The 23,194-nt window shown below is 38.9% G+C and overlaps 1 protein-coding gene across 3 annotated transcripts in view; it reads left to right on the top strand.

The window, feature by feature from the left end:
- The window catches only part of nfat5b (nuclear factor of activated T cells 5b), a 204,900-nt gene that overhangs the window by 165,106 nt on the left and 16,600 nt on the right, over positions 1 to 23,194 (top strand). For 2 of the 3 annotated variants that reach the window (XR_010020321.1, XM_063067097.1), the window contains exons 8-12: positions 750 to 805; positions 6,180 to 6,312; positions 7,083 to 7,154; positions 16,013 to 16,206; positions 19,465 to 21,937. Coding sequence is in view for 2 of the 3 variants with exons in the window: in XM_063067097.1 (XP_062923167.1) it covers positions 750 to 805; positions 6,180 to 6,312; positions 7,083 to 7,154; positions 16,013 to 16,206; positions 19,465 to 21,937 (2,928 nt within the window). In the remaining variant the exon portion in view is untranslated. The remainder of the gene's footprint in view (positions 1 to 749; positions 806 to 6,179; positions 6,313 to 7,082; positions 7,155 to 16,012; positions 16,207 to 19,464; positions 21,938 to 23,194) is intronic. The other variant, XM_063067098.1, reaches the window with a different exon arrangement.

Below are 23,194 nucleotides of genomic sequence, written 5' to 3'. Positions count from 1 at the left end.
CCTTAACCCATGATCTCCAGTTGTTGTCTCACGCAACCTCAGTGGAAAAAGGCTGCTTGCATTTACCCTATCTGTATTTCTCACAATTTTGTATACCCTTTTTTGCTTACTGCTCTCTCAAAACTTTTTTGATCTTTGCTGCCAAGTTCCATCCTATTCTTACTTCTGAAAGGGCTTTTCAGCTGCATTTGTTTTACCTCCATCACAACTGCTTTCCTCCCATGCAAAAGGATGGGGTTTCATCTTGTTCTCACTAGCTTCCACATCAAATTGAACATTCTTTGTAAATTCCACCACTTTAAATATTATTCAGCAGCCACACATCTCTTCCCTCTCGATTCCCTGTCATTTTAATTTTTTATCGAATTCCACGTCTCCCATCAGGGGCTCCCCGCACTATTCCAATGAAGCTCAATCTAAGCTCAAGGAACAAACATCTCATCTTCCATTTAGATGCTTCCAACTTATGAGACGTGAGATAGCAAATGTGTCTCTGCCTTTTAACAAGGAAGGGTGGGAGAAAATAGGGAACAACTAAGCTATTAGTCTAACACCAGTTATGAGGAATGTTCTAGAATTCAAAGTGAGAGATTTAATAACAGGTTACAATGGCAAGAACAATACGATTGTATATAATCTACATGGATTCATGAAAGGGAAGCCTAAATGTCATCAAATCCACATACAAGGAAAACAAACTAACATTAAGTCCTTTGTTAACATTTTCATTTGTGTTTTTTTTTATCCAGATGAGAATAATTCCTGGAAAGCAGAGGCTGAAATAGACATGGAACTATTTCATCAGGTGAGGTTGAACAGAAACATTTTCATGAAAGGGAAGGGGTGCATGTATTCAAGTTTATTTTGGCTTTATCTGTTTTATAATTTCACACTTTCATAATATTTTGCTGTTTTCAAGTTCAAGTTCATTGTCATTCTACTACATACATGTATACTGCCAAATGAAATAATTCTTCCTCCAAACCAAGGTATAGAACATAGTACGTATAACTCACACACAATGCATAAAGTAATGATACCATAAGTAACTTAAATAACAAGGTGCATATACGACACAAGTTTAAAAAGTAAACAGTATAAAGCTACCGGTGCTTCATTTGTGATGAGACCTGGGTGGTGGCAGGAAGTTCAGTAGTCTCATGACCTGGGGGGAAAGAAGCTCTTTCCATCCTAGCAGTCATTGTCCTAATGCTATGGTACCTCCTCTCTGATGGTAGGGGAGTGTCAAAGAGATTGTGGGATGGATAGGATGGATCATTGACAAAGCTAAGAGCCCTGCGTATGCATAACTTTTAATAAATAGCTCAAATGTGTGGAGGAGAGACCCTGATGATCATCTCTGCAGTCCTCGCAATCCTTTGCAGGATCTTGCGGTCAGATGCCTTGCAATTCCCATGCCAGACATGATGCAGCTGGTCAGGATACTCTCAGTTGTGCTCCATTAAAAATTGGTTGGAATGGTGGAGGGGTGGAGGTATTTCTGTTGACATCAAGACAGCTCGCGGGAAGCTTCAGAACTGACTGCAGGCTGCTGAAAAACCTTCTGAAGTTCAGTGTTTTTTGGCTGTTAGTTAGCTGCTCATGTGTTCATTAAATGAATGCAACATTTCTTTACTGGAGGCATCATTGTAGTTATTACTGGCCAGTAGCTCAACCAGAGAAAAGATATGCCTACCATGTTCAGAAGCACTACATGCCACCTGCAAAAGTGCTGCAGAAGTTCAGCAGATCAGGCAGCATTAATGGAGAGAAAGAGATAACATTTCTTGTCTGTGAACTTTCATCAGAACTGAGAAAGAGAGAAAAGATTAGTAAGCAGTGATGGCAGTGGGTAGAACAAAGGTAATTTCTCTGAATTGATATAGCTGTTATGGGGCAACTAAACTGCTTTCTCTGTTTAGTGTCTTGCTAATGTTGGAAAGTGTGAATAATGTTGTATATCTTATACCTTTGTTCAGCTTAATTCTTTTTAACTGCTCTCATGAACTCATCAACTTGATGACAGTTTATTCCTACAGCAACTTTAGCCCCACTCTATCAGCTGATTACCTTTGTCCTGTACAATGGCAGAGCAGGCTTCGTGGGCCAGATGCCTATGCCTGCTCCCATTTCTTATGTTTCTTGTAGATCTGTCCCTCCGCCACTCTGCAGTTTAAAACCAACTTGTCTTCTATGTTTTCCTCTTCTAAAACATCTGTACATTCTTCCTGTGTGCACTTGGGTTTCCTCCTACATTCCAAAAATGTACAGGTTAGTTGATTACCTGGTCATTGTAAATTGTCCTGTGATTAGGCTAGGGTTGCTGGGTGGTGCAGCTCATTGAGCCAGACGGGCCTGTTCCACACTGTATCTGTAAATAAATTATAAAGGGTTCTTTAATTTGAAATGTTAACTCTGCCTCTTCTTCTATAAATGCTGTGTGATCTGCTGAATGTTTTCAGCATCACCATTATTTTAGGGTTCCAGTATCTTAAGTCTCTTCGCTTTCATTACCAATGGATGTGTGCTGATAAGGTTACTACTTCCCTTTCTCTCTCACTTATTGCTTTCTGTTAACTGTTTATATAGTCCACGCCATTATTGCATTATTGCACATTTGTGCAGACCATAGACCATTCTGAAACTTGATAACAGAGCTCCTCCAAAGGAATCGAGGCAATGGAAACATAGACTCAGCACTCCTGTGATGTGGTTTAATACCTTTCCTTTGCCAGAATGGCTTTTACTGTGAGAACTGGAGTTACCGATCATCTCACCAGCAGTTAGCCCTGGTTGTTCATAGTCACCTTTGTCAAATCTGCACGTTATACTAAACTGCAACAGAATAAGACATCATAGCTACTGTTAGGTTAAAAGCCACAACATGTATGATTCACTATCAGTGAGTGTTCAGCAGTTGCACAGTGATAGAATGAAATCCCCTTTAATTTTATTATATTTTAGTTGAAAAAATGGCAATTATTTCACCACTTGTTATGTCATATCATTTCCTCTAAAGTTCAGCACTTTTTGAAGAAGTAATGAAGGTACCAAACACTTGCAGACTTACAACAACAGAAAATATAGATCAGTCAACAAGTAACTTGAATGTAGTTGATGATGCTATTAATTCCTCTATTTGAAGAGAAGGATGGGATGTCCAGTCCTGTTACCATTAATATGTTCAGTAAATGGCTGTTAACTTGTCCAAAATGTTGGTTCACATTTGTTCTACTCTCTCTACTATCTGCCTACTTCTGCTTGGGTGTTCATTATTTATGCACCTCATCAACGTAGCTCAGAAGTTTTGTGAGCTAAACTGGAAGGACTTGTTTCCCTTAAATTGGGAGGTAAACATGGGACCTATCTAGATGATGAGTTAGAGCAAAACTTTTATCAAAGAGCATCAGAGTCCAGAACAAACAATATGGAAAGATAGTGAAGGCAGAAACCTTCATCACATTTAGTAGGTACAACATCAGGGATTACAATGAAGCATAAAAGCTTAAGACATAGAAGGTAACATATTGATTGGCAAACCAGTAAAAAAGAGTAGGCATAAATTGATCTTATTCTGAAAGATCTAATGAGTGGTATGCCACAGAGAACGATGCTGCATCTCAAACTTTTACAGCTTATTTAAATTTTGTAGGTGGAAGTACTGAAGGTATAGTTGCTAAATTTAATTGTCAGAATCAGAATCGTTTATTATCACTGGCATGTGTTGTGAAATTTGTTAACTTAGCAGCAACAGTTCAATGCAATACATAATGTAGAAGAAGAAAAAGCTATAGAATAATAAGTCAATTACAGTATACGTATAATGAATAGATTAAAAATCGTGCAAAAACAGAAATAATATATATTTAAAAACTGAGGTAGCATTCAAGGGTTCAATGCCCATTTAGGAATCAGATGGCAGAGGGGAAGAAGCTGTTCCTGAATTGCTGAGTGTGTGCCTTCAGGCTTCTGTACTTCCTACCTCAGAATCAGAATCGGGTTTATTATCACCAGCATGTATCATGAAATTTGTTAACTTAGCAGCAGCAGTTGAATGCAATACATAATATAGAAGAAGGAAAAATAATTAAAACAAAATAAAATAATAATAAATAAGTAAATCAATTACAGTATGCATATATTGAATAGATTAAAAATTGTGCAAAAAATAAATACTTTATATTTTAAAAGAGTGAGGTAGTGTCCAAGGGTTCAATGTCCATTTAGGAATCAGATGGCAGAGGGGATGAAGCTGTTCCTTAATCGCTGAGTGTGTGCCTTCAGGCTTCTGTACCTCCTACCTGACGGTAACAGTGAGGGAAGGCCATGCCCTGGGTGCTGGAGGTCCTTAATAATGGACGCTGCCTTTCTGAGACACTGCTCCTTGAAGATGTCCTGGGTACTTTGTAGGCTAGTACCCAAGATGGAGCCAACTAAATTTACAGCCCTCTGCAGCTTCTTTCGGTCCTGTGAAGTAGCACCCCCATATCAGACAGTGATGCAGCCTGTCAGAATGCTCCCCACAGTAAATCTATAGAAGTTTTTGAGTGTTTTTGTTAACATACCAAATCTCTTGAAACTCCTAATGAAGTATAGATGCTGTCTTGCCTTCTTTGTAGCTGCACCAGGTTAGGTCCTCAGAAATCTTGACACCCAGAAACTTGAAACTGCTCACTCTCTGCTCACTTGTCTGTGTCATTGAGTCTATGCTGCCTCTTCCTAAAAAATTTTTGATCAATCCTGTTGCGTATTTGCAACCTATCTTAGTACTTAATTAGATGATGCATATATCAAGTCTTGACACTCCATGCCCTGAACATGTCTTTATTTCTCATTCTTGCTTCTCATGCTCCTCCACATCATGTTTTTCTGTCCCTGACTGATGACATCATCACCATACTTGACAAGTGTCAAACTACATTAACTGACCTGATTTTAATACATGACAAATCCTATTTCCCTAGTCTTTCGCTAGATATCTACAATTTATGCTCTCTTAAATTATGTTGTTTCCTTTAGAAGACATTGATTCAACTTCCAAAATCCCTGCAGGCACTGAATTTCAGATCAGTTCTATTCTTGAGTTAAAAGCTTAGTTCCTCACATCCACTCCTCAAATTACTTTGATCAAGGAGAACAACCCTAGGTTTTCCAATCATCTATAATAACTAAAATAGAAGACACAGAGGTTGGTGGTGTTATGGATAGTGTAGAAGGCTGTTGTAGGTTACATTGAGACATTGGTAAGATGCTGAGGTGAGCTGAGAAGTGGCAAACAAAGTTCAATCCAGAAGAGTGTAAAGTGATGACATACCCTAGAAGGTTGAACTTGAAAGAGTTACAGGGTTAATGGCATGATTCTTAGCAGTGTGGAGGAACAGACGGATCTTGAGGTCCATGTCCATTGATCTCAAAGTTGCCATGCAAGTTGATAGGATGGTTAAATTGTGTGGTCTGGTGGCTTTTGTTAGTCAGGAATTGAGTTCAAGAGCCACGAGCCAATGTTGCAGCTCTATAAAATCCTCATTGGATTACACTTGGAGTATTATGTTCAGTTCAAGGATATGGAAGCTTTAGAGAGGGTGAAGAGGAGATCTACCAGGATGCTGCTTGGATTAGAGAACATTCCTTATGAGGATATGTTGAGTGACCTAGTGTTTTTCTCTTTGCAGTAAATGAGGTTGAGAGATGACTTGATAGAGGTGTATAAGTTGATAAGAGGCATTGAACAAGTGGACAGTGAGAGATTTTTTTTCCCAGGGTGGAAATCGTTAATATGAGGGGACATAATTTTAAGGTGATTGGAGGAAGGTATAGAGGGAAGTCAGGTAGGCTTTTTAAGAGAGAGCGGTGGGTGCATGGAACACCCAGCCAGAGTAATAGTAGAGGCAGGTACATTAGAGACATGTAAGAGACTTAGATTGGCACATGGATGATAAAAAAAAATGGCGGGCTCTGTGAGAGAGAAAGGGTTAGATGTTAAAGTCAAAATGTCAACAAAACATTGGTGGGCCAAAGGGCGTGCACTGTGCTGTGTACTGTTCTATGTTATCCCCAAACCACTTTTTAATCAGTCTTTTCTGCATTCTTTGTAGCATCATGTCCTTCATAAACTAACTTGATCAGAATTGTGCACAGTACCTAGTCGCTGATTTTGTTTTCCTATTTTGTTTTCAAAGAATCACCTTATTGTGAAAGTTCCTCCTTACCACAATCAGCTTATAACTGTGCCAGTTTCAGTTGGTATATATGTTGTAACCAATGCTGGAAGATCACATGAAGTACAGCCTTTTACCTTCACTCCAGATCCAGGTTAGTGAAGTTCAAAAGCATGTGTTACGTTTATTAAACACAGTGTAGCTTTACTGAAAGTTACTGTTCAGAACTAGCCTTTACTGAAAAATTGATACATCAAGGTAGTTTAGCTTCTTTAGAACATCACTGTTCTGACTAAGTTAATTTACAAATTCTTGATCTGAGTTTAATATTCTCCTTCCAAACAGATCTGCCTAAAATGAAATTATTGTGTTAGTATTAACCGAAAAACAATACTGTATGTCATTGTTTTCTTATAGTTGTGGCAAACATATCCAGACAGTAAATAGTGGGTCACTTGCAACTCATTAGTCATAGAACCTACACCCACCCACAAAACACTGGCTGCTCCGTTCTATTTGTTTTGAATATCTAATCTTAAATTTTCTGGGTTAATTTTGTTTTTTTTTCTTTGGGTGGCCTTATACATCATTTAAAAAGTAGAACATTTTTGTGTGCAAGTCAGGAGTATTGATTTTGTTTGTGTGCTCCTTGAGGTCCAGTATACATTTGTCAAGGCAATTGATTTTCTGTGCCAATGGATTTTAATTACATTTTTGATTAATATTGTTTTAAAGAACAATACGAATACGAATGATTCTAGTAATATTTTTAATATTCACATGACTGTCAAGTTTTAATTACCTTTCTGAAGAGTTAGATAGGAGAATGAAGGATCTTTACAGTGAAGTAACTGAAATGTTGGCAAAGAAAATTAGATAAAACATGAAAATAAAAAAAATTGGTGTATTTTGTTTACACTTCAGCAAACTCATCAGATATCATTGTGAAGAAAGAAATTCCTGTACAACCATGTTGCATTGACGAAGCAATGAAAGGTATAATGTGTTTTTTATACATTAAAAAATGCACTAAAATGCCTGCACAGTTAGGGCTCTTGATTTCCCATTACTGAACTTAATTGGACATTCAAATTTAAAAGTAGAGGTCATGAACTTAGAAATGCAGAGAAGTAACTTTGTTGGAAATAGCAGTGTGCAAAAGCAACAGAACATTGATGATTAACTTGGAGACTCTTGTGTCCCCTTCACTCTCATTTCTTCTTTGTATCATGCTTTTCCAGTTAACCACAAAATGGAACATACTTCAATTCAGAACAAAAAATCTTTTTTTAACAGGGCGATTTATGTAGTTACCCATCTATACTCTTAGCCGGGATTAAGATGCATTTGCTAAAAACAGAGAGTATGTTAAAATAAGTTATAAACAGCATGCTTTCATATATTTTAATCTGGTAAAGGAATTCAGTTGTGAAAGATTTGCCCTAGAGCATTATTTTGTCAATAGTTTCCAAGTAAGTGGTATCATTATGGCGACTGCCGTTTGTGCAAGTGATTGTGTTACAGGCAATAGTTGAAGGTTAAACTTTACAAACTGCTTTGGTTATCTGATATGGAGACTTTGATATGGTGATTGAAATATAATGGGTATATTTTAAATCAACTCTTTAGCAGAACATAACTATTTACTACTGTTCTTTACAAGTGTTTTTTCAGTTTGGATCAGTCCACTAATTGTATTTTCTCGCTATAAATTTTTAACTACTGAATAGTATGCACTGTTTGAAAATTTTAAGTGTTCAGTTCTCATCAACTATGTTATCCATAAAAGGGGTTATGTATGTATATACCTTGTCTAGTTTAATTTGTTAAAAATTATAATGTAATTGAGGAAATAGGAACTTATTTGACTTCTTGAAAGAATAAAATAGCATTAAAGATGTTACCAGGAAACTCTGCAATCCAAGCAACAGCACATAATTTGTTGAATTTGTTGCATGAATAAATGTAATGTAGGTAAGACACATTATCTCTGGAGAATGCTTATTCTTGAACTATTTAATAGTGGCTTATTTAATAAGCTCAAGTAGGTATAAAGGTGTCAAAGTCATTCAGCCATTCAGATGTATAGTGCCAAACGAAACAACTTACTTCCAGACCAAAGTGCACAACACAGTACATATAACTTACACATACAACACAAAGTAATGTTGTTATATGAATGAAGCTACTGGAGAAAAGTACTGGTAGATACAAAGCAGCTTCTTTATTCGACAAAACAAGGCACAGCAGGCATCATATGGAGACGCTTTTGGTCAAAAGGTATTGGCCTAACGTGGGGCTTGGTATTTTATGTAACATCAAAGGACAATTCCATATTTGCAAAGTATGGACAATGCTTTCTTTGAAACTACACAGAAACTTCACACCACACACACCACAGACATTCAAATGGATTTCAATCAGCAACTTACTGGTCTGAGATTCACGGCTTTTAGAAACCCATTGTTCAGAGCTGCACTCCAAATTAAATCCACCATACGTATTCAGGTGAGAAGACTGGTAGCCAAAATCTTTTGCTATATGTAAATGTGCTAAACCTAAAAATTGTTCTAACAAATATTAGGAGTAGGCAGCCGTCGATCCCTGGTGATAATGGGTTTGTACCTCTGGTGGGCTGTGTCCTTTTCAAGGTGCAAGCCTGGGTGGGCGGGAAGATTCTAAGAACCGGCTGTTGCCCATGCAGCATGTCACTGAGGTAGTTCAAGGGAAGGGCAAGCACCGATACAGCTTGGCACCAATGTCGTCACAGAGGTTGCCAAAGTGAAGTTGTGAACAACATCAAACTGCCTTAGGGACCCCGGCTCCAGAATTCTTCCTCTGGATTTACTCCCAAAGCCTTTCCCATGGGTGGGTATGGCTGCAAGGCAGCAGAGGTTTAAAATCATGGTTTTCCCTTTCCTAGGCGGGCTGCCGTCCAAGGCTGATGAGCCACACCTTCTCGAAGTAACTGGTTTTGAAGCGTCAGTGGTCCACTGTTGCCTTTTCTTTTGTCAGTAGAAACAGTTCCGCCAGGCCTAGTAACTAAGCCACATGTGAAGGCCAAGAGTTGGACTTGGTTGTCAGAGGCTGTTAAGAGTCGCACAACATTTGGAGCTTATCCCCACTACCACCCATGGCTATGACAACCTTAGGAACCAACAAATATTACCACAAATAAATTATTAAATAAAAATGTGCATTTATGACAAAGTAAAAAGCTATATGAGTATAAGCTACTGGCACTTCATATGTAATGACACCTGGGTGATGGCAGGGAGTTCAGTAGCCTTACGCTAGAAGAATAGTTTTTGACTTAATGCTATGGTATCTCCTTCCTGATGGTAGAGGGTCCAATGGATTGTTGGATAGATGGGAGGGATCATTGACAACGTTAAGGGCCCTGCATATGCATTGTTTCTGATAAATATCGCTGATGGTGGAAGAGAGACCTTGATGATCCTTTCGGCAGTCCTCATATTGCTCTGTAGGGACTTAAAGTTATAAAGAAGTACAGCACAGAATCAGACATTTCAGCGTATCTAGTCCATGCTGAAACCACTTAAGCTACTTACTCCCATCAACCTGCACGGGGATCACTGGGATCATAGCCCTCTGTACCCTACCATCCATGTACCTATCCAAACTTCTTTTAAACAGTGAAATTGAGCTTGTATGCTGGCAGCTCATTTCACACTCCCAAGACCCTCTGAGTGAAGACGTTTCTCCTCATGTTCGCTTTAAACTTTTCACCTTTCACTGATAACCCATGACCTTTGGTTGCAGTCTCACCCAACCTCAGTGGAAAAAGCCTGTTGCATTAACCCTATCTATAGCCCTCATAATTTTGTGTATCTCTATCCACTCTCCTCTCAATCTTCTATGTTCCGAGGAATGCAAACCTTAATCTCTTCAATCTTTCCTTATAACTCAGGTCCTCTAGGCTTGGCAACATCCTTGTAAATTTTCTCTCTACTCTTTCAATCTTATTTACATCTTTCCTGTGAGCACGTCACCAAAACACTACATAATACTCCAAATTAGGCCTCATCAACATCTTATACAACTTCAACCTGACATCCCAACTCCTGTACTCAGCACATTGATTTTTGAAAGCCAATGTGCCAAAAGCTTTCCTTACGACCCTGCCTACCTATGACACAAATGGACCTGTATTCTACGATCCTTTTGTTCTACTGCACTCTGCAGTGCTCTACCGCTCACTGTGTAAGATCCACCCAGGTTAGTCCTCCCAAAGTGCAACACCTCACACATGTCTGCATTAAATTGCATCTGCCATTTTTCAGCCCATTTTTCCAGCTGGTCCAGATACCACTGCAAGCTTTGATAGTCTTCCTCACTGTCCACTACACCCCCAATCTAGGTGTCACCTGCTAACTTGTCTATCCAGTTAACTACCACAATATCATCCAAATCATTGATACAGATGACAAACAACAGTGGACCCAACACCAATCCATGCGGCATTCCACTAGTCACAGGCCTCCAGTCAGCGAGGCAACCATCTATTACCACCCTCAGCCTTTTCCCACAAAGCCAATGTCTAATCCAGTTTACTACCTCATCTTGAATGCCAAGCAACTGCACTTTCTTGGCCAGCCTCTCAGCCAGACCTTGTCAAATGCCTCACAGAAGTCCATGTAGACAACATCTACTGCCTTGCCTTCATCAATTTTGCTGGTAACATCTTCGTGAAACTCAATAAGATTAGTTAGGAACAAGAGAAAATCTGCAGATGCTGGAATTCCAAGCAACACGCACAAAATGCTGGAGGAACTCAGCAGGCCAGGCAGCATCTATGGAAAAGAGTTCAGTCAACGTTTTGGGGCTGAGTCCTGCCGAATGGTCGATTGCTAACATTGGTTAAACATGACCTTCTACACATAAAGCCATGCTGACTATCCCTAATCAATCCCTGTCTGTCCAAATACTCATATACTGTACGATTCCTTTAGAATACCTTCCACTAACTCTCCCTCTATTAATGTCAGGCTTTCTAAGCAAGGGAACAACATTAGCTACCCTCTAATCCTCTGGTACCTCACTTGTTGCTAAGGGTGATTTAAGTATCTCTACTAGGAACCCAGCAATTTCTGCATTTGCCTCCTGTAGGGTCCGAGAGAATACCTTGTCAGGCCTTGAGGATTTGTCTACCCTGATTTGCCTCAAGACAGCAAACTCCTCCTCCTCTGTCATGTGTACAGGGTCCATGATCTCACTGCTGTTTTGCCTCACTTCTATAGATTCTGTGTCCCATCTCCTGAGTAAAGCAGATGCAAAAAACCATTTAATATCTCCCCTCTCTCTTTTGGCTGTACACATAGATTACTACTATGACCTTCCAAAAGACCAATTTTGTCAGAATCAGAATCAGGTTTATTATCACTGGCATGTGTTGTGAGATTTGTTAACTTAGCAGTAGCAGTTCAATGCAATACATAATATAGAAGAAAAAAAATATATAATAATGATAATAAATAAATTACAGTATATGTATATTGAATAGATTAAAAATTGTACAAAAAAACAAATACTGTATATTTTTTTAAAAGTGAGGTAGTGTCCAAGGGTTTAACGTCCATTGAGGAATTGGGTGGCAGAGGGGACGAAGCTGTTTCTTAATTGCTGAGTGCGTGCCTTCAGGCTTCTGTACCTCCTACCTGATGGTAACCGTGAGAAAAGGTCCCTCGCAATCTTTTTGCTCTTAACATATCTGATAGATTCTTCTTCACCTTGACTGCTAGAACAACTTCATACCTTCTTTTGGCCCTACTGATTTTATTTCTTATATTCTTCAAGATCCTCATTTGTTTCTACCTACCTATACCTACTATGCACCTCCTTGATTTTTTTTCCTTAACCAGGGTTTCAACATCTCTCAAACCAAGGTTCTCTAAACCTGGTATCCTTTCCTTTTATTATGACAGGAAATACAAGCTTTGTACTCTCAAAATTTCACTTTTGAAAGCCTCACACTTACCAGGTACATCTTTGCCAGAAAACAGTCTGTCCCAGTCCACATTTGCTAGATCCTTTCTGATGCAATCAGAATTGGTCTTTCTCCAATTTAGAATCTCATCCCAAGGATCAGGTCTATCAGTTTCCATAATTACCTTGAAACTAATGGCACGATGATCACTGAATGCGAAGTACTCCCCTATACAAACTTTGGTTGCACGCCCTATCTCATTCCCTAATAGGAGATCAAGAATTGCAAACTCTGTCGTTGGGACTAAGAGATTATCACATTGGTATATGCGAGGGCTTTGCAAAGCACATTACCATTCCTTCACCTTCAAAAGTCCATTATTAGTGGTAATATGCTCCATAACATCCTGAAAGGAATACAGAAGGTTCTATATAAATGCTAGCTTTTCTTTTTTCTACAATTTATCAATTTTGCAACCAGCAGACTTGCAAAATACTCCAAATAGACCTTTATTTCACTTGACAATTGTTTTTAAAATAAGAAATAGCAGGAGTAGGCCAGCTGGTCCCTGGTCTGCTCTGCTATTCACCAGGATTGTAGCTGATCTACCTCCACATCATTTTCCTGCGGTTTCTCCATAAACTCTAATTCCCTTAAAACTCAGAAGTCTGTTAATCTCTGTTTCAAATTAACTCAATAACTGAGGCTTCAAAATCTCCAAAGATTTGCCATTTTCTGTGGAAATAAATTTCTTTTAATTTCAATCCTCAAGGATAAAGAAGGGAATTTATGCTTAAAGTCAGAAGATATGAGTGAGGTACTAACTCAATATATTATGTCAATATTAACCAAGGATAAGGACATGGACGATAGTGAGTTTAGTGCAGGGCATGTTAATGTACATATTGATAATCAGTTTTATGAGGCTATCCAGCCTACAGTTCCCTGGATTATCCTTATTTCCCTTCTTGAACAAATGAACAACATTGGCTACTCTCCACTGTTGCTAGTGAGGATATAAGACTCTTAATCAAGGCCCCAGCAATCTCCTGTTCCCATGATTGGGCGTTTTGAAGGTGTGACAGAGATGATTGATGGGGGTAGGGCAATGGATGTTGTCTACATGGATGGTAAGGCATTTGACAAGGTCTTTTATTGTAGGCTGATCCAGAAGATTAAAATGCCTGGTTCCATAGTGATTTGATAGTTCGGCTGCAGAATTGTCTTAGAGAGAGTAGAGGTGGAAGGGTGTTATTCTGACTGAAATGGTTTTCCATAGTATTTGGTGCTGGGGTTCTGTTGTTTGTGAAATTGGGTGAGAATATGTATACAGTTAATCCAGGACCCTTAATAGCAATGATTCACAGAGGATTCTTGGTGTTCAATCCATATCTCCGTGAAAATGACCACACAGGCAGATAAGAGCATGGCTTGCTTGCCTTCTTTAGTCCAGGCATTGAGTATAAAAGGAATTTATGTTACAGCTTTTTAAAACTTCGATTAGGCCACACTGTAACTGTGATTCTGGTCACCATATTGAAAGAAAGGATTTGGAAGTTTTGAAAAGAGTTACAAAAGAGGTTTCCTGGGTTAACTAAGATGCTGCCTGAATTAGAGGTTGTGAACTATGAGGGGAGATTGACCAAACTCTGATTGCAATCCCTAGTGTCAGAGGCTGAAGAGAGACTTGATAGATGTTTTAATTTAGGAGAGAAAGGTGGGATAGACAGTCAGAATCTTTTTCCCTGAGTGGAACTGTTAAGTACAAGAGGACATCCATTTAAGGTAAGAGGGGTCAAGTTTAAAGGAGATGTGTGGAGCAAGGGTTTTTTACAGATCGTAGGAGGTGTATGGAATGTGCTTCTAGGGGTATAGGTGGAATTATGCATTATTATAGCAGTTATGATAGTGGTGCTTAAGATGCTGTTAGATAGATGCATGAATATGCAGGGAATTGGTTGGATATGGATCATGTACAGGGCAAAGAGATTTATATCATCATGTTCAGCGCAGATATCGTGGGCCGAAGGACCTATTCCTGTGCTGTACTGTGCTAAAAGGCCTGTCCTCTATTTTGAGACTGTGGCCCTTAGCAACTATATCCTCCTTTAGATGAGGAAACAAAAAAATGTAGTCTCATTAAAGGTTTATAAAAGTGCATTAAGACATATTTTCTCTCATTCTTAAATTCTCTTGAAATAAAGGCAAACAAATCATTTGCTTTCCTAATTTGCTGCATTTTCATTTTGGCTTTTAGTGATTCACATACAAAAAACAACTATGTCCCTTTGAAGATCTCACTTTTTACCATTATTGAAGCTGATTGTTAACATAAATTCTGTTGTTATAAGCACATGTATGCCAAATTAGCTGGAATATGGATTTTAACTGTAAATTTAGCCTTTCATGTTGTACAGTATACACTTATGAAGACAAAGAATTGGAAAATCTCTTCATAATTACTATTCTGATAAATGTTGATGCTTCTTTTTGTGGGCTGTGGCATATTTCAGTAAGTGACAAGTATACTGGTCAGAAGTTTTTTTCTTGATCAGTTATGTGTTTGAAATCTTCAAGCAGCTTTTGCTGTTAGTAACACAATCATAAAATCATAATAGCTATCACTGTTATGCCCTTGAGCTAGGATACCATTTATGATTACCTGGAAAGCCATGATGCATATAAAATTAATTGCTTCTCAGTGTAGGTCAGTTGACTAATATTTTTTAATGTAATCAACAGGAAATGAGGGAGATTATTAGTCAATAATGTTACTATAGTTGTTCTCTGTAGCAGAGATTCTTAAGCTTTTCTGTGTTGGGGGCCCAGAATTAATAGCTTGTTACCCTCCCAAGTTCCATCTTTTGAGTTTCCCAATCCTATTCTTGGTGACTTACTTTGTCCACTGAAATAAAAACAAAATATGCTAGAAGTAGACAAGAGATCAGGCATCAGCATCTGGAGAGGGGAAGCAGATTTAAGTTTCAACTTGATAACCTTTCATCAGAAACTTTTCTCCCTACCTTTCCCCTCTTTCTCCCTCTTCCCTCTTCTCCATCCTTCTCTCTCACACCACTTTCATTGCACTTCAAGGTGGGTGTTGATTCCTAAAGAGTCCAGAATAGGTCTAAAAGTCCCTAGCATGGCAGGCAGTACCAGTGGAGAGAGAAACAGAACCAGAAAATGGAATAAAACAAACATGTTTTAGGTTGCAGAGGAGAAGATAAAGGGAATTTTTACAATAAAGTGGAGATAAAGAAAATATGATCCTGATTACTTTATTGTTGGCTAAGAGAAGGGTCATAAAATTCAACAATGAAAGTTGATCCGTGTGGAGGTGGTGTATGTAGGGGGAGATGAATGAGAACAATCTGAATAGCAATGTGGGCTGTAGATAATATACAGAGAGACATGGACAGGTGAAGTGAATGAGCAAGGATATGTCAAATGGAATATAATGTAAAGTATGAAGTCTTGTGCTAGTGTAGAAAAAATATAAGGGCAGATCACCTATTAAATAGAAAAATTTTAAAAGATGGTTGATATTCAGAATAACATTGGATTTCTTGGATAGACATCACAGAAAGGAACATGTGAAGATCAAGCTGAAAATATCAGATTTGGCTCACTTATGATCTTAATAAAATGGAGCAGTACAGGATTAAAATCAAGTTCGTATAAAAGTTTTAGTAATAAAGATAATGATCCCAATATTACCACATTCCCCTGAACTAAATTGCATTCTATTAAGAAAAGCAAATATCATGTGAGTATGCACAAGAAATATAAATTTGATTTACTATCAATGAAATTGATGTGTGCAAATTTTTTCTTATGTGTAAACATGTTACTAAAGTTCGGGGGTTTTTGTGGCAGAAATTTGATAACTTGTGCTTCTTTTTTTTAGCTGCAGCAGCAAAAGTCACAGGCTGTAATCCAGATGAACAAAATCTTCCCAAAGCCTTGCTGCCACCCCTTCTGCCATCTGTTGTGGTAAAGAATGAGGAAGCCATTTCAATGGATGTGGTATCGAATCAGACACCATCTACAGTCTTTAAAGTATCATCTTTTGTTTCAACAGTCAGAAATACATATTTTGTGGTATTTTTATAAGCAAAATAAAACACCACTCTATTATATCCTTATGGTTATGTACTCCCTGTTGCAATTTTCAGTGGTAGCACCTCCAATGATACTAGCTTCTTCATCATTATTCTTGACTTCATGTTCATATGATTTCTATATCTTCTATATTTTTCATGTTATTTGTATTTTTGTCAATCATCAGCTTCTAATTTTGAAATGTGTTACTTTTTGGTAGCAAGATCTGCCACTGTGTGGCTAAATGCAAACACGAGGAAATCTGCAGATGCTGGAATTTCAATCAACACACATAAAAGTTGCTGGTGAACGGAGCAGGCCAGGCAGCATCTCTAGGAAGAGGTACAGTCGACGTTTCGGGCCGAGACCCTTCGTCAGGACTAACTGAAAGAAGAGCTAGTAAGAGATTTGAAAGGGGGAGGGGGAGATCCGATGTGATAGGAGAAGACAGGAGGAGGAGGGATAGAGCCAAGAGCTGGACAGTTGATTGGCAAAAGGGATATGAGAGGATCATGGGACAGGAGGCCTAGGGAGAAAGAAAAGGGGGAGGGGGGAACCCAGAGGATGGGCAAGGGGTATAGTGAGAGGGACAGAGGGAGAAAAAGGAGAGAGAGAAAAAGAATGTGTGTATATAAATAAATATCGGATGGGGTACGAGGGGGAGATGGGGCATAAGCGGAACTTTGAGAAGTCAATGTTCATGCCATCAGGTTGGAGGCTACCCAGACCAAACTTAAAATTCCTGGCACTCATCCTTGTTCCCACCGATCTCCCTCCTGGCACTTATCCTTGTAAGCAGAACAAGTGCTACACATACCTTTACACTTCCTCCCTCACCACCATTCAGGGCCCCAGACAGTTCTTCCAGGTGAGGCGACACTTCACCTGTGAGTCGGCTGGTGTGATATACTGCGTCCGGTGCTCCCGATGTGGCCTTCTATATATTGGCGAGACCCGATGCAGACTGGGAGATTGTTTCGCTGAACATCTATGCTCTGTCCGCCAGAGAAAGCAGGATCTCCCAGTGGCCACAAATTTTAATTCCACGTCCCATTCCCATTCTGATATGTCTATCCACGGCCTCCTCTACTGTAAAGATAAAGCCACACTCAGGTTGGAGGAACAACACCTTATATTCCGTCTGGGTAGCCTCCAACCTGATGGCATGAACATCGACTTCTCAAACTTCTGCTAATGCCTCACCTCCGCCTCGTACCCCATCCGATATTTATTTATATACGCATATTCTTTTTCTCCCTCTGTCCCTCTCAATATACCACTTGCCCATCCTCTGGGTTTTTCCCCCCTCCTCCTTTTCTTTCTTCCTAGGCCTCCTGTCCCATGATCCTCTCATATCCCTTTTGCCAATCAACTGTCCAGCTCTTGGCTCCATCCCTCCCCCTCCTGTCTTCTCCTATCAGTTCGGATCTCCCCCTCCCCCCCCACTTTCAAATCTCTTACTAGCTCTTCTTTCAGTTAGTCCTGACGAAGGGTCTTGGCCGGAAACGTCAACTGTACCTCTTCCTAGAGATGCTGCCTGGCCTGCTGTGTTCACCAGCAACTTTTATGTGTGTTACTGTGTGGTTAAAGTTTTTTTGTTATTAACTTTGGTTATATCTGGCTGACCATGAATGTGTGAGTCTTCTGGCAGTAGCAATTAGAAACATGCCAGTGAAAGTTAGCCTTTTAATACCTTGTCTGTTATGTAGACAAATGGAATCACGGCTTATCTACTGTCTAAATCCATGTCTGCCCATATCCTTTAATACTTCTGGTTATAAAATTCATCAAATTTAAAATTAGCATCTTTTAACATTTATGAAAATGTTTTGAACTTTTACTATTCTTTCTGTATACTAATGCTGTTTCAGCCCTTAAATAAAGGCACAATGTTAGCCACCATCAGGTCTTCCAGTACCTCACCTGTATCTAAAGAAGATACAAAAGTCTTTGCCAGGGTCCCATTACTTCAATTCTTCTTCAGTATTTTCAGGCTCAATCATTCGGATCCTCAACAATATAAAGTTGGGTGGGATTGGGTGGGGGTATGTTGCTATTGGGGTTAAAAGACAGTTTTCCCCAGATTTTGGGAGCATCTGTCAATAAATGCAGAAATCACTAACGAGTTGTTTTGGTGAATGGTGTAAACTAAGGGATCAGAAGATCTACAAAACTGTACCTACCCATTGTATAAACTGATACGACAATTTGAATTAAGCCTCTCAGAATGACCACTAAAATTCTGACCACAACATCCTGAATAGGCAACTGCCCAACGAGGTGGGAAGAGAGAAAGCATATTATAGTTTTACAATAGAGAGAGATAAAATAAATTTTAAAAATAAAAAAAATAGTTTTGATATGGACTGTTCTGTATGAAGCACAATGTGGTACTTGTGGAGGACTACAAATTAGTAACTGGGACAATGGGGTGGTTGGTCTAATAAACAAAAGATCAAATTTATGGGATTCAATTAGGCTTCCCCTTATTGCAGCTAAATAGGAAACTATTTCCCTTTCTTGTAGATTAAAGAAAAGATAGAATGTAAAAAAAATTAAACCATGTGAAATCAAGAATAGCTTACAGGAACATTAAACAAGGATTTATAGGCAGTTAAACATTCTCTATTCAAAGAGAAACTAAATGAATTGCAGCTGCAAATTCAACTTGCAGCATAAACTGTAGCAATTACTGAAACTTATTTCTACAGTAAATGTCTTGCAGCTAAATTGGGCATGAAAGACTGGGAAAGTACTGGAGAATGAATGGTGTGGTAAACAGAGGATAGAAGTATACTTAATAGTAGAAATTAGTAGACAGGGAAAATTCAAGAATTAAGAAATATAAATGGATTTAAGATTATAAATGGAATTAAGAATGGCCCTGGTGTATAAGTCCTTATGGTAGCTTCTACAAAGTGTTAGTGAATGTAGAGATTAGGTAGAGTGATGTAATGGACAATTTTGAATATCACATAGATTGGGATGGAATAGCCAGTCTAGTTTATACCAGTAAAGCAGAGTATTTATTCAGTGTTTTCAGGATAGTTTTCTAAATACGCATTTTATTGTTTTGGAAGACCATCCTAGAACATAAGACATAGGAGCAGAATTAGACTATCTGGCCCAACGAGTCTGCTCCACCATTCAAGGAAGGAATTTCAAGCTTTTAAAACATATGGCACAAAGACTATAATATATAGTTATGATCTCAATATTGCTCTGATTTAGTTTCTTGTTTACTTTTCTCCTGTTAAGAATCAAGAGATGGGAGCTGGACAGCAATCTTTGGAAATCTCATCAAGCATTACAACTGGGCCTTCATTCTCTGGATCTGCCTCCAGGAAAGGAGGAGACAGTGATCAGCACCAGCAAATTCAGTCAAGTGTGTTTCCAAGCACAGATGCCTTATCTGCTGTACGGAAGCAAGACATTTCTCAGCCATGCCCGTTTCAGGCATCAGAATGTACCACCCAGGTCCAGAATAACGAAGGTTTGCTGCAGCAACCAGCCCAGTTTCACAATGCTGGCATGTTGTTAGATTCAAGAGAGGTACAACCAAGAGAAATGTTACCATTAGATGTATCTAAGATTTCCTTATCCCAGATGCCTGAATCAGCTCTGCAGCAGCAAAAGCAGCAGAAGCAGCAACAGCAGTCACAGGCCCAGGCACTACAGGAACATTCAGCCAATATCTTCCAACAAAGCAGCAATGCATCACAGTTGCAAAGTGCTTTGCAGTCTTTGCAACCAGGAAACTTCCAGACGAATTCTGAAAATGGCAGAAGTGGCAATGTAAGTCTCGTTCAACAGAGTTTGGAGGCTTCTCAGCAGCAATTGGCCTCTGTTTTATTTACTGGATCCAGCCCATCTGAGTCGATACAGCAACCTGTGGAACAGGTGCAAAAGCAAATAAACACAGGGATGTTCCGCCAAGTAAATACTATGCAGAGCAACCTCCCTCAAGATCTGTTCTCAAATTCAGATAATGGAACCCTTCCTAGATCTGAAAGTGTTCTTTCTGGACCTGAGAATTCATTGTCAACTCAACAGGTGCTGGAGTCCCCAACAAGCATGATGTTGGGAATGCAACGGAATATTTGTCAAGGACCAGGGCAGCTGCAGTCAGAGTTGTATCAATCCCCTTTAAATGGAAACCTCCAACAATCTGATATTTTTCAGCAAACTACTCATGTTATGTCTAGTTTGCAATCCAGTGATGGAAATCAGCATCAGATATCACACAGTGCTTTGTTTTCAGCCTCTACAACAGTAGAAGGGAATGAAAACACAGGAAACCCACAACAACAAACATCTTCGCCAAATGTCTTTCAGTGCTCTAATTCTATGGTTGCTGTGGAAGACACCTCAGTGCAGCCAAACCAGAGGCAAACTGATATGTTTGAATCAATTGTACAGATGCAGCAAACTGGAGAAAATCAGCCTCAAGTAACCTTATTTTCAAATTCAGATGGGTTGATGCATGTGAAAACTGGTGGCTCCTCACAACCAACTGGGATTTTTCAGCAGAGTGGAGAAATGATGTCTGCACAAACTGGAAACTTCCTGCAACAATCTCACCCATCGTCAGAACTATTCCATCCACAAAACTCTCTCAATCAAGTTCAAAATGCATCCCATTCACAGACTGGGCTCTTTCACTGCCCAAACAATGTCTTGCAACATCAGAACACTGCTGCTTCCCAAGATCAAGTACAGTCAGCAATATTTCATTCTCAAGGCTCATTGGCAGTTCTCCAAGGCTCATCAATTGCCCAAGATCAGCAACAAGGCACTCTTTTTCTTTCTCCAAACTCTTTGCCTTCACTTCAAAGTAACAGTATTTCACAGGAAAAGCAACAGGTCAGCTTTTATTCACCACAGAGTACAATTCCAACACTCCAGAGTTCAAGCAATCCTGAGCAACAATCTGTGAATGTCTTTCAGACGCAGACACAAATGTCTCAGATTCAGAATACAATGATTTCTCAAGAACAGCAGCAACAACAGCAACAGAACCTTTTTCAACATCAAGTGACCTTATCCTCTTCTCAAGCTAATACTTCTCCACAAAATCAGCAAGCATCTATCTTTCAGACCCAACATTCGATAGCTGCACTTCACAACAGCACTTCACCTCAAGACCAACCTCAGAATGTTCTTTTTAATTCTCAGAATTCAATAAATAACAGTATAACTTCCCAGGAACAGCAGCAGCAGAACATTCTTTTCAACTCTCAGAGTTCTATACCTGCAATGAATACAAATCTGGCTTCTCAGGAGCAGCAAAACCAAACCCTTTTTCATTCTCAGCCTAATATGGTGTCAGTTAATCAAGACCAGCAATCATCTATACAATTCCAAAATCAGACTGCTTCACTTCAAAATAGTGGGACGCCTCAGGGAGATCAAAAACAGTCATCAGTTTTTCATGGTCAACCTCAAATGCAGCTTGTTCAAAATTCAGGGGGCACTCAAAATCAGCAGGCGACACTGTTCATTTCTCAAACTTCAATGTCTGCATTACAGAATAACATGAATCAACAAGAGATACAGCAGTCTAATGTGTTTAATCCTCAAAATAATGTATCTGTCCTTCAAAACAACACACCTGGATCAGGCCAGCAACAAAATACACTTTTTCACCCCCATGGGACCATGAATCAACTTCAGAATTCACCTACATCAGCACAACAACCCACTGGTTTATATTTGTTTGGAATTCAAAGTGGTAAGTTGAAATTAAATAAATTCAGTGAATGAAAACTATTTGACTGCCCAATTAAATTTTAAAATGTATATTTTCCTCCACCCCATTTCAGAAAGGTAAAACTTTTAATTTCCTCCTCCTTTTCCTTTTCTCTTCTAAACTGTTGACTTTTGCTAAAGTTCTGTAGGTGCTGTCTAAGTTCTTCCTTCATGTACCAGTAAGAATGCCGCCTGGAACGGTATCACTCTCAAGCTGTATCTATATATATTCTAAAGTGGCCAGTTTAACTTTGTTTAATTTTATTATCTTCCCTTTCCCTTCCCAAATCTTATGAAGAATTTATTTTCCTCTTATGCTTAACCACTTGCAAGATAGGGAATCTGTTCCAGGTCTGTGTTCTTGACAAAGCTTGTGGAAAAATATACAAATAGTGAATTTGTTTATTTTTTATTAACTTATTCACTGGCAATATCACTTTCCAAGTCAATACTTATTGCTTATCCCTTTTACTCTTGAACTGTGTGGCTAGTGAGCCCATTTCAGAGGGAAGTTAGGAGTTGACCATTGTTTGAGGACCTAATGTTGCATTTAGGACAGAGTAGATAATGAAGGGATATTCCTCTCTTAAAGGACATAAGGAAATTAAATTGGATTATGTAATCAAGTAGTTTCAAATTGTTAATTACCTTGTATTTCTGTATTGATTGACAATGAATCAAATGTAAATTTCTCAACTGCAGTGGTGGAATTAGGACTAATGTTTCCAGTTCTCCATATTACTAATCATGTAAAATAATCACTATGCTACCAAAGCTCCAAGTTAAGCACCTGGTTATTATTTCAATAACTAAGTAAAAATCCTCCCTTTTTTTAAAAAGCTCTCAACTATATTGATGACTGTGTAGGGTGATCTAACTGAGATTGGAATCATGCCAAAATCTCATCAGCATCATCATCATCATCATCATCCAGTGTATCATATATTGACACATTAGTAATCAGGTTGATGCAAGATCTTCTACATGAGCTCTGATTCAGGGTTTTGACTCCAGAGTTCGGAGTTAGTATTGTCATTAACATATTAAACTCATTCACTCATTAAATTCATGATCATGTGACAGTATAATACTACTGTTTTTTCTGCTGTCATCACAGAGTGGAGCAGAATTCTCAGGCAACAGAAGCAATCAGCACCATGTATCACCTGTTGTCACTTCGTCCTTACAGTCTAAAACCAATCATAGTCATTCACTCTAGGAAATGTGAATACTGAACTTC

Source organism: Mobula hypostoma, chromosome 14 (assembly GCF_963921235.1).
Source record: "Mobula hypostoma chromosome 14, sMobHyp1.1, whole genome shotgun sequence".
NCBI lineage: Eukaryota > Metazoa > Chordata > Chondrichthyes > Myliobatiformes > Myliobatidae > Mobula > Mobula hypostoma.
The sequence above is the reverse complement of the archived record's forward strand: the minus strand, read 5'-3'. Positions and strand labels throughout refer to the sequence as shown.